Source organism: Mobula hypostoma, chromosome 1, assembly GCF_963921235.1.
Source record: "Mobula hypostoma chromosome 1, sMobHyp1.1, whole genome shotgun sequence".
Classification (NCBI taxonomy): Eukaryota; Metazoa; Chordata; class Chondrichthyes; order Myliobatiformes; family Myliobatidae; genus Mobula; species Mobula hypostoma.
The window spans coordinates 50,815,131-50,835,954 of NC_086097.1; the positions used below are offsets into that span (position 1 = coordinate 50,815,131).

The 20,824-nt window shown below is 39.4% G+C and overlaps 1 protein-coding gene across 4 annotated transcripts in view; it reads right to left on the reverse strand.

Annotated features, from left to right (window-relative positions):
* The window catches only part of cdkl1 (cyclin dependent kinase like 1 (CDC2 related kinase)), a 69,404-nt gene that overhangs the window by 1,813 nt on the left and 46,767 nt on the right, over window positions 1-20,824 (reverse strand). For 2 of the 4 annotated variants that reach the window (XM_063048539.1, XM_063048520.1), the window contains exons 6-8: window positions 17,723-17,805; window positions 12,042-12,098; window positions 5,772-5,921 (exon numbers count right to left, since the gene is read on the reverse strand). In XM_063048539.1, the coding sequence (XP_062904609.1) occupies window positions 5,772-5,921; window positions 12,042-12,098; window positions 17,723-17,805 (290 nt within the window). Of the gene's footprint in view, window positions 1-5,771; window positions 5,922-8,826; window positions 9,262-12,041; window positions 12,099-17,722; window positions 17,806-20,824 lie in introns of those variants that run through there. The other 2 variants (XM_063048529.1, XM_063048548.1) reach the window with 2 other exon arrangements.

Sequence of the window (20,824 nt, forward strand, 5' to 3'; positions counted from 1 at the left end):
CTCATTCTCTAATCTTCATGTAGTAAGGGTCAACACACAACTCTCCTTCCTACTTGCCTGTGTAGCTGCAACTAGTGATTCATATGCAGACGTACCCAGGTCTCTGAATTCCACTACCTTTCATGCCATTTAAAAAATACCACTTTAAATCCTTTATATGCGAACATACAAATTAAGAGCAGGAGGAGGACTCTTGGCCACACAAATCTACTTCATTCAGATCTTGGCCAATCTGACTGTCATCTCAATTCTCCATAATCTTTTATCTCCATGTTTATCAAGTATCCATCTTAGTCGTATAAGTATTCAAAGACTCTGATTGCATTGCCCTTTAAGGAAGAGAATTCCAAAGAACTATGGCCTTTTGAGTTAATTTTTTAAAAAAATCACCTCCTCTCCAGCTTAAATTGACAAAATCCTTATTTTTAAACAGTGAGACCAAGCTGCAGGTTCTACTACAAGAGGACAACATCCTCTCCATGTCCACCCTATTAAGACTTATCCACCCTATCAATTGTGTATGTTTCAGTCAAGTCACCTATCACTCTTTGAAACTCCAGTGAATACAAGTTGACTCTGCAACTTTCTTGGCCAGACAACTGCCCATTCCAGGTATTAGCCTGGCTGGCCTGATCTGAACTGCTTCCAAAGTATTTATCTTTTTTAAATAAGCAGACCAATACTAGACATATTATTTCAGACATTATCTCATCAATGCCCTATATGATACTGATGCAAGTACGTTTTTCATTTTATATGTGCATACATGTACTCGTGCATATGACAATAAACTTGACTTTGATTGTGACTGAGGCATAACCTCCCTACTTTTGTATTTAATCCCCCTAATAACAAATATTCATATCCTGTCACTTTTCCTAATTATTTGCTAAACTTGCATTCTAGAATTTTGTGTATCATCCATATTCCTCTGCAATACAGAGCTCTGCACTCTCAGTGAGGAAATCTGTCTATTATTAAGGACCCCCATCACCCAAGACATGCCCTCTTCTCGTTGTTACTGCCAGGAAGGAGGTACAGAAGCCTGAAGGCACTCACTGAACAATTCAGGAACAGCTTCTTCTCCTCTGCCATCTGATGACTAAATGGACATTGAACCCACGAACACTACCTCACTTATTTCTGTGTTTGCATTATTTTTTATTTAACTATATATATATTTACTGTAGTTCATTTACTTCTCTTTTCTATATTATCATGTATTGCAGTGTACTCCTGCAGCTAAGTTAACAAATTTCACAACATATGCCAGTGATATTAAAGGATTCTGATTAAATGCAACCCTCGGCAGTAGCAATGGCTCATAACAACTCTCATTAATGGTGCAGTGATCCACTCTGTTCATGGGTCATTAGACAGGGACAATAAATAGTAGCAATGGCCTGTGAAAGTATATAAAAAAGGTAACAAAATATTCCCAGCAAACTTGTCAAATAAATTTACCTCCTTTCATTTAGTAGTATGAACAGTCTAGAATATGAAAACAACTGTTGATAAATAGAGAAGCAGAAGTCCAGTGAAGCCTATCCTATCATTCAATATGATCCTGGCCGATCGTTTACAATGACTCCATATTCCTTCTCTCTCCCTGAACACTTTGATGCTTTTAATTCTGGAAACCATTTATTTCCACCTCAAATATATTCAGCAACTATGCCTCCACAGCTTTCTGTGGTAAAGAATTCTGCCACCTCATTTAAATCTTAATTCTCTTAACCCGTACCTAAGACGGTGACTCAAGTTCTCTTTTCCCCAAATCCCCCCCCCCTCACAACCAGCCACTGAAAATATCCTCCCTGTGGGTCAGACCTGTCAGAAATTTGTATATTTTAATGAGATCCTCTAAGCCCTAGAGAGTGCAGGCATGATATTTCTGCCATTCCCTAAAAGATCAGGTGATTTCTTCATCGTAGGTTATCCGTGGTAAATATATCCTTTCTTAGTCAGGAGACCGAAACTGCACACAGAACTCCAAGTGAGGTCTCATCAAAGCTGTGCTTAATTGTAGGCAGACATCTTTGTCTCTGTATGGCATGTTAGCACAGTGATTAGCATGACACTATTACAGCTTGGGGCTTTGGAGTTCGGATTTCAATTCCAACACCGCATGTAAGAAGTTTGTATGTGCATGGGTTTCTTCCCACAGTCCAAGGATTACCGGTTAATTACCGGTTATTACTTGGTCATTGTAGTTGTCTTGTGATTAGGCTCGGTTTGAGTAGGTGGGTTGCTGGCCAGTGTGGCTCATTTGGCCAGCAAGGCCTGTTCCACGCTGTATCTCTAAATAAATAAATAAATAAATAGATAGATAGATAAATAGATAAATGGGATGAAAACCTCTTGTACCAAAGGCTGATTATACCATTCGCCTTTTGGTTTGCTTTCAATGAGCGGCTACCCAGGTCCCTTTGTAATCCTGTATTTCCCAGTCTATTAACCGGTTACATAATGCAATGCATTTCTGTTCCCCCCCCCCCCAAAGTGAATAATTTCATGTTATACTACATCTGCCACATCTTTTGCCTACGCACTCATCTTGCCTAAATTGCCTTACAGTCTCTTTGTTGGGTCCTCACAACTCAGTTCCCCTTAGCTTGGTATCACAGCAAATTTGGGCATATTACATTCAGTCCCTTCACCCAAGTATATTGTGAATGGCTGCAGCCCAAGCACTGATACCTAGGCCACCCTGAAAAAGACCAATTTATTCCTCTTGTTTCCTGCCTGTCATCTATTCACATCCCTATTACTAATATTAGGCTAACCTCCCGATCATTCCTGTTTTCTCTCGCCTTCCCTTTTTAAATAGCATGATTATATTTGCCACCCATAGTTATAATCTATAGAAGACAACTACCAATACCTGCATTATTTCCATGGCTAACTCTTTTAATTCTGTGGGATGCAGATTATCAGGCCCTGAGCATTTATGTGCTGTTAGTCCTTTTACTTAGTTAAACCTGATCCCTGAATATTCAGTTCAATTGAAAAATTTTTCTGACTGCTTATCACATTTTACGCTTAATGGTTTACAAGAAAGAGTTACAACTGATGTCTTGCTTTCTCCTCCCAAGCCTCAAAAAGAACTGCAGATACTTCAGGAGGTTCCAGAAAGAAACAAGGATAGAGGCATGTAATTCCATGAAATCTTGGTATAAATGAGATTTGCTTCATGTTAAAAATCAAAAACATGATCAGTAAACACCATACACACGGGGTGCGCATTATTTCTTAATTGGCAGGCAAAATTTCTTAGCATTTATAATATTTATGCAAGCAACAAGTCTTAATTTATTTTACATAACAGTCTTCTGTATCAATTTCTTAAAAATTGAGTCAAAATCATGGAATCACACAACACAGATAACAGGCCCTTCAGCCCACTGGTCCTGTACTGACCTTCATGCACCCATTTATATGCATTTTAAACTAATTCCTTTTATTTCTCCCCATATTCCCATTAGCATCCCTCAAAGCCTACCACCCAATTACATACTAGCAGCCAAGTAACCTACCAACCTACAAATCCGTGGGATGTGGGAGGAAGTCACAAGGTTCACACGGTAGGCTTATTCAGAAAGTCAGAAGGCATGGGATCGAGGGAAGTTTGGCCAGGTAGATTCAGAATTGGCTTGCCTGCAGAAGGCAGAGGGTTGTGGTGGAGGGAGTAGATTCAGATTAGAGGGTTGTGACTAGTGGTGTCTCACAAGGATCTGTTCTGGGACCTCTACTTTTCGTGATTTTTATTAACGACCTGGATGTGGGGGTAGAAGGGTGGGTTGGCAAGTTTGCAGATGACACAAAGGTTGGTGGTGTTGTAGATAGTGTAGAGGATTATCAAAGATTGCCGAGAGACATTGATAGGATGCAGAAGTGGGCTGAGAAGTGGCAGATGGAGTTCAACCCGGAGAAGTGTGAGGTGGTACACTTTGGAAGGACAAACTCCAAGGCAGAGTACAAAGTAAATGGCAGGACACTTGGTAGCATGGAGGAGCAGAGGGATCTGGGGGGTACATCTCCACAGGTCACTGAAAGTTGCCTGACAGGTAGATAGGGTAGTTAAGAAAGCTTATGGGGTGTTAGCCTTCATAAGTCAAGGGATAGAGTATAAGAGTCGCGAGGTAATGATGCAGCTCTATAAAACTCTGGTTGGGCCACACTTGGAGTACTGTGTCCAGCTCAGGTCACCTCACTATAGGAAGGATGTGGAAGCATTGGAAAGGGTACAGAGGAGATTTACCAGGATGCTGCCTGGTTTACGGAGTATGGATTATAATCAGAGTTTAAGGGAGCTAGGTCTTTACTCTTTGGAGAGAAGGAGGGTGAGAGGAGACATGATAGAGGTATACAAGATATTAAGAGGAATAGATAGAGTGGGCAGCCAGCGCCTCTTCCCCAGGGCACCACTGCTCAATATAAGAGGACATGGGTTTAAGGTAAGGGGTGGGAAGTTCAAGAGGGATATTAGAGGAAGGTTTTTCACTCAGAGAGTGGTTGGTGCGTGGAATGCACTGCCTGAGTCAGTGGTGGAGGCAGATACACTAGTGAAATTTAAGAGACTACTAGACAGGTATATGGAGGAATTTAAGGTGGGGGGTTATATGAGAGGCAGGGTTTAAGGGTCGGCACAACATTGTGGGCCGAAGGGCCCTGTACTGTGCTGTACTATTCCATGTTCTAAGTCAGGGCACTTGGAGGATACCTAGATGGTCACAATGAGAATGTGCAAACTCGACACAGACAACACCTGAAATCGGGATTGATTGTGGATCATTGGAACTGTTAGTCTATTGCTCTCTAAAAATAAACTGCAACATTTTAATATAACTCTCTCCTCAAATCCTTTCCATGGAGAAGCTAACGTTAAAAAATCCCAAAATGTAACCATATTATAGAAACAAATTACACAGATTGGAAATAATTAGTAAATTTTGCTTCTGAATCAGCTTTAAAACCACTAGCAGACCCCTGCCAAATTGTTTCTAAGAAATGGGGCCTGTTATTAAATCACATATTGGCTAGAAGCACGTCAAGTTTCCTCAATTTCTAAATTCCTTTCTCCCTTCCTTTCCCCATGATTTTGTCTCTCTTCCAAACCTTGCTATGGTTTTATATCTCTACCAATTTTATTCCTTCTTTGATTCTGAACAGCCTGTCCTATACAATACCCTCAGCTTCACCTCAATTAATTCAAAGCTTGGCAATGACGATGAAATCATTCTCTACCACCTTGCCTCGAGGCCCATTTCCAAGGCCAGGAGTATTCATCCCAGGCTGTGGACCTTTCCTTCTGTCTTTAGAATTCCTAATTGACCTATTGATAGTTCTTTATTTTTAAATCTGTAAATCTTATTAGTTAAGATCCTCAATGTAAAATCCCAGTTGTCTTGTTCTAGCTGCATCATCATCAGTAATCAATCTAACCCACAGAGGACAGCTACTGCTCCAGCACAGTATCCAGGTTGCAGTTCTGAGGAAGGTCTGTGGGTTAGACAGATGACTGATGATGATGCAGCTAGAACAAGACAACTGAGTAAACCTGTCCTTTGCACAAATACTAAAGTTATATTCAGATATCATTACTTGAAGATGTTGGTAGAATATTGCTATGCATAAAATGGCTACCAGATTGGCCTATATAAGGTACATCACTTAAAAGCAATTGAGTGAATAGTTGATTAGAATCTGAATGACAGTGTGTTGCCTACAAGCAGGATTTAATTGGTTCTGATTCCAACAATTTCACTTACTACTGGTATATTTCTGTTTGGTTGTCTCACGCGTCTTTTGAGAGGTTTTTGTTTGATCATTTCCTTTTCCTTTCTAGGGTTGTTGAAGTAAGGGAGATCCAGCAACTGCTCACAGTTTAGACGATCGTCAGGGTCCATTTGCAAACAGCCCTGTGTTAAAAGTAATACTGTTTCAAATCTTCTTTGTAAACAGATAATTTTATAGACACAAACAACAGGAATTCTGCAGATGCTGGAAATTCAAGCAACATACATCAAAGTTGCTGGTGAACGCAGCAGGCCAAGCAGCATCTATAGGAAGAGGCGCAGTCGACGTTTCAGGCCGAGACCCTTCGTCAGGACTAACTGAAGGAAGAGTGAGTAAGGGATTTGAAAGCTGGAGGGGGAGGGGGAGATCCAAAATGATAGGAGAAGACGGGAGGGGGAGGGATAGAGCCGAGAGCTGGACAGGTGATAGGCAAAAGGGGATACGAGAGGATCATGGGACAGGAGGTCCGGGAAGAAAGACGGGGGGGGGGGACCCAGAGGATGGGCAAGAGGTATATTCAGAGGGACAGAGGGAGAAAAAGGAGAGTGAGAGAAAGAATGTGTGCATAAAAATGAGTAACAGATGGGGTACGAGGGGGAGGTGGGGCCTAGCGGAAGTTAGAGAAGTCAATGTTCATGCCATCAGGTTGGAGGCTACCCAGACGGAATATAAGGTGTTGTTCCTCCAACCTGAGTGTGGCTTCATCTTTACAGTAGAGGAGGCCGTGGATAGACATGTCAGAATGGGAATGGGATGTGGAATTAAAATGTGTGGCCACTGGGAGATCCTGCTTTCTCTGGCGGACAGAGCGTAGATGTTCAGCAAAGCGGTCTCCCAGCCTGCGTCGGGTCTCACCAATATATAAAAGGCCACATCGGGAGCACCGGACGCAGTATATCACCCCAGTCGACTCACAGGTGAAGTGATGCCTCACCTGGAAGGACTGTTTGGGGCCCTGAATGGTGGTAAGGGAGGAAGTGTAAGGGCATGTGTAGCACTTGTTCCGCTTACACGGATAAGTGCCAGGAGGGAGATCAGTGGGGAGGGATGGGGGGGACGAATGGACAAGGGAGTTGTGTAGGGAGCGATCCCTGCGGAATGCAGAGAGGGGGGGGGGAGGGAAAGATGTGCTTAGTGGTGGGATCCCGTTGGAGGTGGCGGAAGTTACGGAGAATAATATGTTGGACCCGGAGGCTGGTGGGGTGGTAGGTGAGGACCAGGGGAACCCTATTCCTAGTGGGGTGGTGGGAGGATGGAGTGAGAGCAGATGTACGTGAAATGGGGGAGATGCGTTTAAGAGCAGAGTTGATAGTGGAGGAAGGGAAGCCCCTTTCTTTAAAAAAATTTTAAAAGAATTTTAAATAAAATTTAAATTTTAAATAAAATTTTAAAAATTTTATAGACACTTTTATTTTTCCCTCCTCTAATGTTTGCCTTCCTTTATTTACCATCTCGTTTCCATCAGGAAGGAATGGCCTCTCCCTTTAGACACCTCCATTGCATGTAGTTTTAACTGATACAGAGACAAAGGATAAAAACTCCTTACCCAGTGCCATAAGACTGATAAACTTACTGATGAGATCAGGTTGAAAATACATGGTATACTTAAGGCAGGTGTTCAGAACTTAATAAATAAAAGTAAGAAACCAACAATTTAAAATTTAACAGTGGCAACAATGTTGTTTTCAGCCAATGGGAGACTGGAATTACCTGGGCTAAAATATGGCCTTTATTAGGTCAGTTTTGAACATTGTGCTATCTCCCCCTCACCCCCACCACCACCACTACCACCACTCCTGTTATATCTGGAGGAAAATATGTATATTTAACATTCCAAAAATATGTACATCTGTCAGTTAGATCCAATTAGGAAATAAAGAAATTTGGTCCACGAAGTATTAGCATATTGAAGGATTTCTTTATAGCCATAAATATTTAATGAAATTACTCCCAAAATTGGTATCTGAAATGTCTTGTTAGTTTGTACATGTTTTTGTAATACTAAAAAGATGACTCATCTTAAACATAAATTTTAGTAGTCAATCACATGCCCTCACTGCTGAAGTGACCTTTAATAATTGTCCAGTGAAAGGGGATTTTACATCCATTCTGTATACCCTTTACTAATAAATCTACAAACTAAATGATAATAGCGTGCCTCCTTAACACACTATGTGTAAAAAGTTTATCCCAAACTCTACTGGATTTATTGTAGTATGTTACATTTATAGTCTACAGTTGTGAATTTCTTGTCTTATTTTTTGCCCTCCAAACTTTCATCAGATAATTCCTCATCTCTTTTCTACAAAAAAGAGTCCCAGGTTAATTAGTCTTTCCTAATAAAGTTTATCTTCTCAGTTCTCATATCATACAAATGAATCTTTTTTGTACTTTCTCCAACATTTAAAAAGAATATATGCAGAGCAGAAATGTGCTCAGCTTTCCGGATGTGGCATAATCAAGTTTCAGCATGTTTACATAATTTCAAAGTTCAAAGTAAATTTATTATCAAAGCACGTATATGTCACCATATCCTACATTAATATTCATTTTCTTGCAGGCATTCACAGAGGAACAAAGAAATACAATAGCTTCAATGAAAAACTACATACAAAGTGACTTTTCAGTACTGTCTCTCTATGAATAAAAAAAAGGACATTTTTTTTAAACAGGTCCTATAAACTGCCATCACTTTACACAAATAACTCATTGTTCCTGAATCACATTCAGATTCCCATTATTCTTAATACTTAATATAAAGAATTGTGTACAGGTTTGTCTTCTGTATCTAACCACTTTATAATAAAATCAGAGACACCTTTTTTTAGGGTATATACTGAGACAAAGTAATTTTTCAATTTTCTGACATTTAATTGACATTATTCAAGTTTATCTTGTGTCTCTTTTAGCAACACTATCTCTATTCTGTCTTTAATTTAAAGCTCTGTAGAATAGTTTTCTACTTACTTTGTACTTTCTAATGGGTCTTATTGATTTCTGTATTATTTTCTAATAATTTCTGGTTCTTTTTTGTTGTTAACTGCTTTATCATCCACTGTATACCTTTTTCTACAGTTCATTTGTTCCTTATCTCTTTATGTTCCAGTGTTTTATTTTCTTTCTCTGATCGCTGCTTAAATATTTTGCACTTTTCTCCTTATCAAAAATTTGCCATTCCTAATTCCTTTTACATCCACTTAATTTGAACTTTGACCCTATTATTTTGGTCTTGCTTTACTTCAATCTTTCTGAATCTTTACTTTAATCCAGCTGGCTGCGAGTGAGTAGACTTGGCTCAATGAAGGAGGAGTGTTGGTTGGCGCACTGGCTGTGAATGGTGTGGGGATGTCGGGAAATAGTGTAGGTTCAGGTAGGGGGAGGATCTGAAAAAGGAACCGGGAATGGAGGGTTGGGGTGAGTGCAGGTTGGCAGGAGGAGGTTGGAATGAAGTTGAGTCTAGATCTGGAAAACAGAAAGAGAAACAATATGACTGTTACCAAAATAGAGAAGGTTGAGTTATTGACATGATCATTTGCTGCAGTTCATGATCAAGATAATGTAAGTGAAGAGGCTAAACAATGCAGGGACAAGGCTCTAAGTGAACAGTCCGATGTGTTGGAAGCCAGCTGCAGCAATGATAGTATTAGTGATGTAGAGTTTTCTTTGTGTGAATTTAAGAAAGCTAATAATATTACAGGTCAGACGGATATAGGAAAGGATGATCTATGTTATTGTATGTTTAAACATATGGCTGACAACTCTCTTCAGGTAATATTAAAACTTTAGAATCATATTTAGAGTTTAGGCCATCTTCTCTCCTCATGGAAAGTGGCAGTTGCAGTAGCAGTGCCTATTCTAAGACCTGGGAAATCCCCGTTGGATCCTTCTAGTTATAGACCAATATCAATAACGTCCCATTTGTGTAAACTTATGGAACCTATGGTAATAGAGTAGTTGAATTATATTTTGGGAAAAAAAGAGGTGATATAGCATTTTATCAGAGCAGAATTTAGGAAGGGTAGAATGACAATAGAATCAGTTTTATGTTTGAAAATGACATGAGGAAAGCACAGGCAAATAAAGAAGTTGTAATAGCAGTATTTTTTGATATTGAAAAAGGATATAATATGTTATGCAAGGAAGATCATTGGATTAAATTTTGGAAATTTGGAGTGAGAGGAAGGCTATATAATTTTTCTGAGTTTTTTTTACTTGGACAGTCTATACAGATAAGATGGTGCTTCATGGATCAGAGGTAGAAATTTCAATTTAACTGTATATAGGATGCAATTAGTGATTAATAGGGTTGAACAGTGAGCAAATAGATGGAGTTTTAAGATTTCAATAGACCTGTGCTTGATAGAAGTGTCAGTGGTAAAATTTCTTGGCATGTGGCTAGATAATAAGCTGACATGGAAGCACCATATCATTCAAATAATTGATATATGTAAATGAGCATTAAGTATCTTTGGGTGTCTATGTGTGAATCCTTGGGGTGCTACACGAAAATCTCTGTTGACCATTTATATTTATTTAGTTAGGTCGGTACTTGATTATGGCTCTGGGGCTTATGGATCAGCTTCATCTTCAAAATTAAAATGTTTGGATGTGATACAAGGACAGGCTTTAAGGCTGTGTTGTGGTGCAGTAAGGCTGTCTCCTGTTTCAGCTTTACTGGTTGAAAAAGGACAATTACCCTTACAATTGCGGAGGTTGAAGTTCATGTTAACATACTAGATTAATTTGGGGGGGGGTCACCCTGTTTAAAGTGTGTTGGAAGACTGTTGGGAACATCACATGAAGAGTGTTTTTAGTTTTGGGTGGCTGGGCTCTTATCACATTAGGAACATGGGTTTGCTGGATTATGCAGTGTGTCCCACTGTAGCTTTTTCAGTAAACTCACTGTGGTTTTTACCAATAACTTTAGATGATTTTAGGTTGCATCATTTAATGAAGTCCAAGGATCTTGATACGCCTGGGAGTCTGTCGGTTCATCAACATGTTAAGGGAAATTATTGTAATATGTTAACCATTTTTATTGATGGATCAAAAGATAATTTAACTGGGAATGTTGGTGTGGCTGTTTTAGTGCCTGAATTACAGGTAACAATAAAGAAGCATCCAACTAACCATTTATCAGTATTTACAGCAAAATTGGTTGCCATCATTTTGGGCTTACAGTGGGTGGAGGAAATTTGTCCTTGCAAAGTTGTATTTTGTTCAGATTCTTTTTCGGATTTGACTAGTCTTAAAGCAGGTCATTCTAGCAGTAGGTCAGATTTACTGCTGGAAGCTTTTCAAAAGTTATTTCATATTCAAAGGATTGGTTTATATGTCTTCCTCTTACAGGTCCCTGCACATAAAGGTTGTTGTGGGGAATGAGTGGGTTGATTGTTTGGCCAAAAAAAAGCCGTTAAAAGTTTATCTGTGGATATAGACCTTCACCTTAGCAAATCAGAAGCTAAGGGGTTGATGGGGCTAAGAATTTGGGGATTACGGCAAGACCTGTGGGATAATGGGCATTAGGGAAGACACCTTTACAGAATACATAAAACTTCTGGATTGATGGGAGAAGGGGGTAAAATAATAAGGGAAGGAATTATATTGACTCGACTTAGAATTGGACACACTATGCCTTATATCTTGTTGGAACACACTCGGGGTGTATAGGTTTTGTCATCATTATGAAACAGTTCAACACATTCTTTTACAATGTAAAGCATACAAGTTGTAATAAAGCAAATGCAGGCTGCACTTCTATCTCCAGGGATTGATAGCTTTCTTTTAAAAACCTTACTAATTTATGGAAGTGACTTTAATTTAATTCACAATATTATCTTTCATTATTTACAATCTATAGGGCTTTTTGGGGTAATTTAGTTTTCATTTGATAAAGAACTAGTAGGGGTTTTATTTCCCAACATTCTACACCACTCTCCAATCCAGTTGGTGGCAGTAATGCACCATTAAGTTGGACTGCCAACCGCCATTAAAAGCCAGAGGAAGAAGATTAGTTTAATTTAATGTTATTAAAACTGCTATAACAGAACAGACTAGTTTCAGCTGAACACCATCTACACCTAAAGTCATAAAGTCATAAACCTGTCTTACGAGATTCAGCAGTTAAATACCTGTTCAAGAAAAATACTAAAAATATAGCTTTTTCAATGATTTACTGTAGTCATATTCTATCATTCTTTGTATGACAACACTGATGTATTTACATGCCAAAGAGTATTCACCTTCATTAATCCAAGGGCATTTTGAGAAATATTTGCAAACTTCATTTCCAAAGTTTCCTGTACAAAAAAAAATCAATTTACAAGAACAATCTGTGGAAACATGCAAAAAGTAAAATGTTCTTGAATGCTTAAAGGTAATTAATTATAATTAATTGATTAAGTAAAGTTAAGTAAATGCTTAAATTATTCATCCAATCCATTAATGTCTAATTGTGGAATTTAATTCAGCATATAAAAAAAGGGATTAATTGAACAATAGTTTGTCTAAACTAAAAAAAAAGTTGTAGAATGTACTTTGTAGCTGACAATTTTATTGTGGTACAAATTCTGACAATACAATCATGTCAAACCATAGAAGTTCCTTTTTGGCACCTTGTACCTTGTACAGGTTTTGTCATCATAGGCTCATAATTATAATGGAATTGGCTGACTTTTTTCCTTTACCTGCATAAATCATTGATGATTGTGTTTGCCAATGTTGTTTGTGATTAACATAGAGAGGAATTTAAAGAACAGGCTTAGATGAAGGAAGAGGGACATCTCTGGGAGGAGCTGTATAATTAACGCCAAAGCAGGCCTCTACTCATTAATTAAGTCTAACAAAAGTATTCTAATAAGTTTTCCAATGCACTGTAGAATATTGCCAAAGTGACCACAAATTAACACTGTGAGCTATTTTAAGTATTCATTCTTGATGCCCTTGGCAAGGCCAGAATTCCCAATAATTGTCTCAGCTTTGTGTCTCAATTTAGGCAATTTCAAAGAGCAGTTTAGAGCCAAACGTATGGCAGGTCTGTAATCAGATACAAACCTGACCATGTAAAGGTAGCTGACTTCTTTCCCTGAAGTAAAAAAGTGAACCAGATAGGTGTTTAATGACATTCCAGTAATTTCATACTTATCATTATAGATGAGATTTTAAATTCCAGAATGAATTAGTTTAGAATCACTGCACATACCCGGCAGGAATTGACTCTGCAATATGTGTAATGTACACTAATTTGCCAGCAACAATTTATCCCCAGATCCTTTGGTCAGACCTGAAAATGGGCCTTCAAATCCAAAAGTATGGGTACCCATGCTTTGGATATTTACCTAGTATTGCCTCAGTAAATTGGGAAGGAGAGGATGTAAATTGCAGGACACACTCTGACATATACCAAAAACCTTGTAACCCCACCCCATTTTTACTCTCTGTGCTGAATGGCATGACAAATGCATGTAAAAACAATGAAAATGCAAATTAGGCCATTTGGCCCATCGAGTCTGCTCTGCCATTTCATCATGGCTGAACCAATTTTCCTCTCAGCCACAATCTCGTCTTTACCCTGTATCCCTTTATGCCCTGACCAATCAAGAATCTGTCAGCCTCTGCCTTAAATATGAACAACCCGGTCTACATGCCTGCCTGTGGCAAAGAATTCCATAGATTCACCACTCTCTGGCTAGAGAACTTAGTCCTCATCTCCATTCTAAAAGGACATCCCTCTATTCTGAGGCTGTGTCCTTGTCTTAAGCTCTCCCACCAGAGGAAACATCCTCTCTCCATCCATTCTATCAAGGCCCTTCACCATTTGAAAGCTTTCAGTGAGGACACTTCTCATTCCTCTGAGCCATCAACCGCTCTTCATATGGCAAGCCATTCAATCCTGGAATCACCTTCATGAACCTCCTCTGAACCCTCTCCAGTTTCAGCACATCCTTCTAAGTTAAGAGGCCCAAACCTGCTCACAATGGCGGCGCCAGTGTTTTATAAAGTTATTATATCCTGGCTTTTATATTCTAGTCCTCTTGAAATGAATGCTAACATTGCATTTGGCTTCCTCACCACAGACTAAACCTGCAAATTAACCTTCAGGGAATCCTGAACAAGGACTCTCAAGTCCCTTTGCACCTCAATTTTTTGTATTTTCTCTCCATTTAGAAAACAGTCAACTGTTTCATTTCTTCGACCAAAGTGCATGGCCACACACTTCCTGACACTGTATTCCATCTGCCATTTCTTTGTCCATTCTCCTAATCTGTCCAAATCCTTCTGTAGCCTCTCTATTTCCTCAAAACTACCTGCCCCTCCATCTACCTTCATATCATTTGCAAACTTTGCAACAAAGCCATCAATTCCATCATCCAAATTATTGGCATACAATGCAAAAAGAATCTATCCCAACCCAGACCCCTGTAGAACCCCACTAGTCACCAGCAGCCAACCAGAAAAAAGTTCCCTTTATTCTGACACTTTGCCAATCAGCCACTGCTTAATCCATGCTAGAATCTTTCCTGTAATACCATGAGCTTGTAGTTTGTTAAGCACCCTTATGTGTGGTACCTTGTCAAACGTCATCTGAAAATTGAAGTTCACAACATCAACTGATTCTCATTTGTCTATCCAGCTTGTTATTTCTTCAAAGAATTCCAATAGATTTGTCAGGCAAGATTTTCCGTTGAGGAAACCATGCTAACTATGGCCTATTTCATCATGTGCCTCCAAGTACCCTGAGAATTCATCCTTAATAATCAACTCCAACATCTTCCCAACCACTGAGGTCAGACTAACTGGCCTATAGTTTCCTTCCTTCTGCCTTTCTCACTTCTTGAAGAGTAGTGTGACATTTGCAATGTTCTAGTCTTTCTGAATCATTCCAGAATCTAGTGATTCTTGAAAGATAACTTACTAATGCCTCCACAATCTCTTCGCCCACCTCTTTCAGAACCCTGGGGTGTACACCATTTGGTCCAGGTGACTTACCTACCTTCAGACCATTCAGTTTCCCAAGAACCTTCTTCCTAGTAGTGGCAACTTCACACACTTCTGACCCCTGACATTCTGTTACTTCCACCATACTGCGAGTGTCTTCCACAGTGAATACTGAAGCAAAATACTTATTCAGTTCATCCACTATTTCCTTGTTTACCTCCCCCCCCCCATACTACCTCTCCAGCATCGTTTCCAATATCCACTCTTGCTTCTCTTTTACATTTCACTAATCTGAAGTAACGTTTGGTATCCCCTTTAATATTATTGGCTAGCTTACTTTTGTATTCCTTCTTTGCCTTCTTGGTGACTTTTTTAGTTGCCTTCTGTTGGTTTTTAAGGGCTTCCAAATCCTCCCCATTAATTTTTGCTCCATTATATGCCCTCTCTTTGGATTTTATGTTGGCTTTGACTTCTCTTATTAGCCATGGTTGTGTCATCTTTCCTTTAGAAAACTTTTTTTTTGAGATGTATATATCCTGTGGCTTCTGAGTTGCTTCCAGAAATTCCAGCCACTGTTGCTCTGCTGTCATCCCTGCCAGTGTTCTTTTCCAATCAATTCTGGCCAACTCCTCCCTCATGCCTCTGTAATTCCTTTTACTCCACTGTAATACTGATACATCTGACTTCTGCTTCTCCTCAAATTTCAGGGTGAATTTATGACATTATGATCACTTGGGTTGTGTAAGAGTTCTTTTACCTTAAGCTTTCTAATCAATTGTGGTTCTTTGCGCAGCACCCAATCCAGAATAACTACTCCTCTAGTGGGCTCAACCACTAGCGGCTCTAAAAAGCCATCTCGTAGGCACTGTAGAAATTCCCCCTCCTGTAATCCAGCACCATCCTGATTTTCCCCAATCTACCTGCATACTGACATCCCCCACAACTATTGTAACATTGCCCCTTAGGCATGCACTTTCTATCTCCCATTGTAATTTGTAGGCAATATCCTTAATACCTTTTGGGGTTTTGTATGCAACTCCAATCAGGGTCGTTTTACCCTTACAGTTCCTTAGCTCAACCCACAACAATTCAACACCTTCTGACCCAATGTCACCTCTTTCTAATGATTTGATTTCACTTTTTAACCAACAGAGTGACTCCGCCCCCCTCTGCCTTCCTGCCCTTCCTTTTGATACAACATGTATCCTTCAACACTACCTCCCAGAAATAATTTTCTTTCAGCCGTGATTCGCTGATGCTACAGTATCATACCTGCCAATCTGCAAATGTGCTGCAAGTTCATCTACCTTATTCAGTATACTGCACGCATACAACACGGTCAGTCCTGTCTTCACCCTTTTCGATTTTGTTCACCTTATACATTGCAACTCATCCTGTTGACTGTAATTTTGTCCCTATCAACAGCCTCTTGACTCTGTCTGTACAGTACCCCATCTTCTGCACTATTATCCTTCTGTCCTACGATACTTATCGCATTGAAATGTACGCTGCTCAAGATACTAGTCACATCATGCTCAACTTTTTGTCTGAGTTCTTACCAGCATCTGCCTCCACTAACTGTTCTGGCACTCTGGTTCTTATCCCCCTGCAACCTGCAACTCCAAGTTAAACCCTATTTACCCCATTCAATTGAATTTCTGGTCAATTGTGAATAATCATACATCGTGTACAAACTGCTGCCTTACAGAGCTTCCAGGAAGAAGAAAACAATAAAATGCAATTTAAACTCTATGCTGGATCCCTGTGTCCATCCCCCTCGCTGATGATCAACACTGGTGCACCTCAGGGGTGCGTGCTTAGCCCACTCTCTACTCTCTGTATACACATGACTGTGTAGCTAGGCATAGCTCAAATACCATCTATAAATTTGCAGATGATACAACCATTGTTGGTAGAATCTCAGGTGGTGATGAGAGGGCGTACAGGAGTGAGATATGCCAACTAGTGGAATGGTGCTGCAGCAACAACCTGGCACTCAACGTCAGTAAGACGAAAGAGCTGATTTTGGACTTCAGGAAGGGTAAGACGAAGGAACACATACCAATCATGATAGAGGGATCAGAAGTGGAGAGAGTGAGCAGTTTCAAGTTCCTAGGTGTCAAGATCTCTGAGGATCTAACCTGGTCCCAACATATCGATGTAGTTATAAAGAAGGCAAGACAGCGGTTATACTTTATTAGGAGTTTGAAGAGATTTGGCATGTCAACAAATACACTCAAAAACTTCTATAGTTGTACCGTGGAAAGCATTCTGACAGGCTGCATCACTGTCTGGTGTGGGGGGGGAGGCTACTGCACAGGACTGAAAGAAGCTGCAGAGGGTTGTAAATCTAGTCAGCTCCATCTTGGGCACGAGCCAACAAAGTGCCCAAGACACCTTTAGGGAGCGGTGTCTCAGAAAGGCAGTGTCCATTATTAGGGACCTCCAGCACCCAGGGCCTGCCCTTTTTTTCATTGTTACCACCAGGTAGGAGGTACAGAAGCCCGAAGGCACACACTCAGCGATTCAGGAACAGCTTCTTCCCCTCTGCCATCCGATTCCTAAATGGACATTGATCCCTTGAACACTACCTCACTTTTTTAAAATTTCCAGTATTTCTGTTTTTTTGCATGTTTTTTAAATCTATTCAATATATGTACACTGTAATTGATTGATTGATTGATTTTTTTTATTTCATTTATTATTATTTTTTATTATTATTACTTTTTTTCTACATTATGTATTGCATTGATCTGTTGCTGCTAAGTTAACAAATTTCACGTCACATGCGGGTGATAATAAACCTGATTACCACTTAAATGATTCCTGAGATTAGGCAGGCAGAAAATACCTTAATTAGTGAGGGCTTGAGTTCTACGGTAATGAATCAAGAACTCAGACTCCATCAATCAAACTATGACAAACCAATTCCTATTAAATGTTACATTTCTCCAGTGTACTTTATCAAATTTATACAATGCTATACCAAATTATCTGGCACTGGTATGCTCACTCCGTTGAAGAACTGGTTTGAACTAAAGACTTGTTGATGCCTTGGAATCAAATCACCTGTGGTAAATAAAATGCAAAAGTAATTATTAAATTTATATTAAGTATATTCAACACCCTATTTCAGTGGATGCCTGAAGTCACACGGAATAGTGCAAATAATCACAGTAGTCAATGCTTAACTGTAAGGTGAAACTGGTTAAGAAGTCCAATTTCCAGTCATGTGTTGATATATTAATTGAACTCTAGATGCACTCAGTCCATGTATTCTTAATAATCAGAATTAGGGTAAAATGCAACCAATATGACTTGCGTTCAATCCAAGCATGCAATTCAAGAATGTAGTACAATTACACCTTGAGCCTTAAACTGGCAGGTACTGTACATACACTAACAACAGGATAATGTATTTATCTTGTATAGTATAATGCATCTGTGATATCAGATTGAAGTTCTACGGCCTACCATGACAGATCAACTAGTCAATTATCTATGATTAAAGAATGAAAATTGAACAGGTGACATGGAACCCAAAGTTTCATTTGGAAAGTACCATATTCTAACTTTAGTTTCATATCCTTTTGTAAATTCTTATACAAATAATTACAAAGAAAAAAAATTAATTATGCACTTTTACTGTAAATTCAAACAGAATTGAAGTTGGTCAGGAATACATATATTTTATAGAATTATAGAAAGGGGAGGTATAACATAACATATGAACACTATACAGATGTAGGAAATAGAAGCAAGGGTTGCCTTTCAGAATCTTGTGTCTGTGTTAACATTCAATTCGATCTTACTTCTGTACAATTTCCTGTGTTAGCTCCATATCCCTTGGTTCCCTCCATGTCTAATGCTCCCTATGCATTGAACCTGAGCTCCAGTCCTTTTAGGTCAGGAATTTCAAACAATCACTGTGGTCTGTGTTTAGGTATTTATTTGATTCTCATCCTCGAATTGCCCACCCCTTAACTTTCTATTTTTATCCCTTGTTCTTGACACCATAGCTGAGAGGAACATTATCTTTACATTTAACCTGCAAAGCCCCTTGAGAATTTTATAGGATTCAATTAAATTGCCTCTAATTCGTCTAAATTCAAGAACACATTGATCAAGTCTACTTAATGGCTCCTCAAATTACAAACCCTCTGTTCCAGGAATCATTCTGGGGAACTTTCACTGCATTGCTTCTCCCGTGACTTAGTCTTCTGGGAGATGAAGCTGGAATTTGGTTAATTGGTTTTCTGTTATTTGTGTGTAAATTTCAAGCCAGCTTTTGCAATATTCTTCTTAAATTTCTAGCAGAATACGGAGATCTATTGTGAAGCATATTCTAGGAAATAAAACCATCTTGGCTGATCTGTCAGTCTCCTTGGTTACTGCCAGCAGAAAAAAATTTCTGTATTTTACATATAATTTTAACGTGATTGTTTCGCACTTTCTTTGCTCTGACCGGAATGATATTCAGATGAAGACTTGCCATTTGTTTTGTGATGACATTTCAAATTGTTTGTTTTCTAATGAATGAGGAATAATGCTTCATAGCTAAGGCACGGCAATTTATCATAATTAGAAGTGAATATTCATTCTTACTTTTAAACTATAAACACAAATTTTGCAGATGCTGGAAATCCAGAGAAACACATACATAATGCTGGAGGTCAGGCAGCATCTATGGGAAAAAAATAAACATTCGACGTTTCGGGCCAAGACCCTTCACTTCAATTGGAAAGGAGGGGGGAAGAAGCCAGAATAAGAAGGTAGGGGGAGGGGAAGAAGTTCAGGCTAGAAAGTGATCAGTGAAGCCAGGTGGGTGGGTAAAGCAAGAAGTATGAAGTTAGAGAAATCAATGAATATGAGGTGCAGCTCCTCATTCCTGAGAGTAGCTTCACCATGGCGGTAGAGGAGGGCAGTGACTGACATGCCGGAATAGGAATGGGATAGAAATTAAAATGGTAGACCACCAGGAAATCATGCTTTTTGCAGATGGAGCAAATGTGTTTGACAAAGCGGTCCCTAATCTACATTGGGTCTTACTAATGTTGCAAAGCAATTCCCAAACAGTCCTTCCAGTTAATGCAAGAATCCACTTCCAAATTTCTTGGGATCATTTACTGTATCTGGTGCTCCCGATGTGCATAGACGAGATGCAATGTAGATTGGGTTCATGTTGTCAGGCAGCATCTGCAAAAAGCAGGACTTCCTGGTGGCCAAACATTGTAATTCCAACCCTAATTTCCATTCTGACATGTCAGTCCATGGCTTCCTCTATCACCATGACAAGGCTACTCTCAGATTGCAGGAGCAACACATATTCCATCTGGGTGGTCTCCAACCTGATGGAATGAACATTGATTTCTCCAACTTCTGGTAATATTTTCTCTTCCCCTATCTCTCTTCTTCTATTCTCCATTCTGGCTCATCTCTTATCCCTTCTCTTTTCCTCACCTGCCTATTGCCTCTCCCTGGTTTCCCTCCTCCTTCCCTTTCTCCCATGGTCCACTCTCTCCTATGAGATTTCTTCTTTTCCAGTCCTTTACCTTTTCCACCTATCACCACCAGGCTTCTTACTTCACCCCCCTATCCCCCACCCACCCGGCTTCACCAATCACCTTCTAGCTTGTCCCTCTTTCCCTCCCCTGACCTTCTTATCCTGGCTTTCCAGTCCAGGTGAAAGTCCTCAGCCTGAAACACTGACTGTTTATTCATTTCAGTGGCTACTGCCTGACTTGCTCGTTCCTCCCGCATCTTGTATGTGTTGCTCTTACTTTCCAACTCCCATTTTCCCACTCCTTACCTGCACATTTTATGATTTAAAAGCTATTTAATTTTAAAGTCCATTGAAATTTAAATTTAAAGGAAGTCTTAAGACAATTGATTTTTTAAATTATTGAAATTACGTTTTAAATTTTAAATACAAAATCTATTGAAATGTGAAATTCATTGAGATTTTAAGATTATTGAAATTTTAAATTAAAGCTTACGGTTACTGCTGAATTGATGGTGTTATTCACAGAGAAATGGATGTTACATTGTGGTTTCACCAGGGAAGAATTTCTTTAGCCAGTGGTGGTGA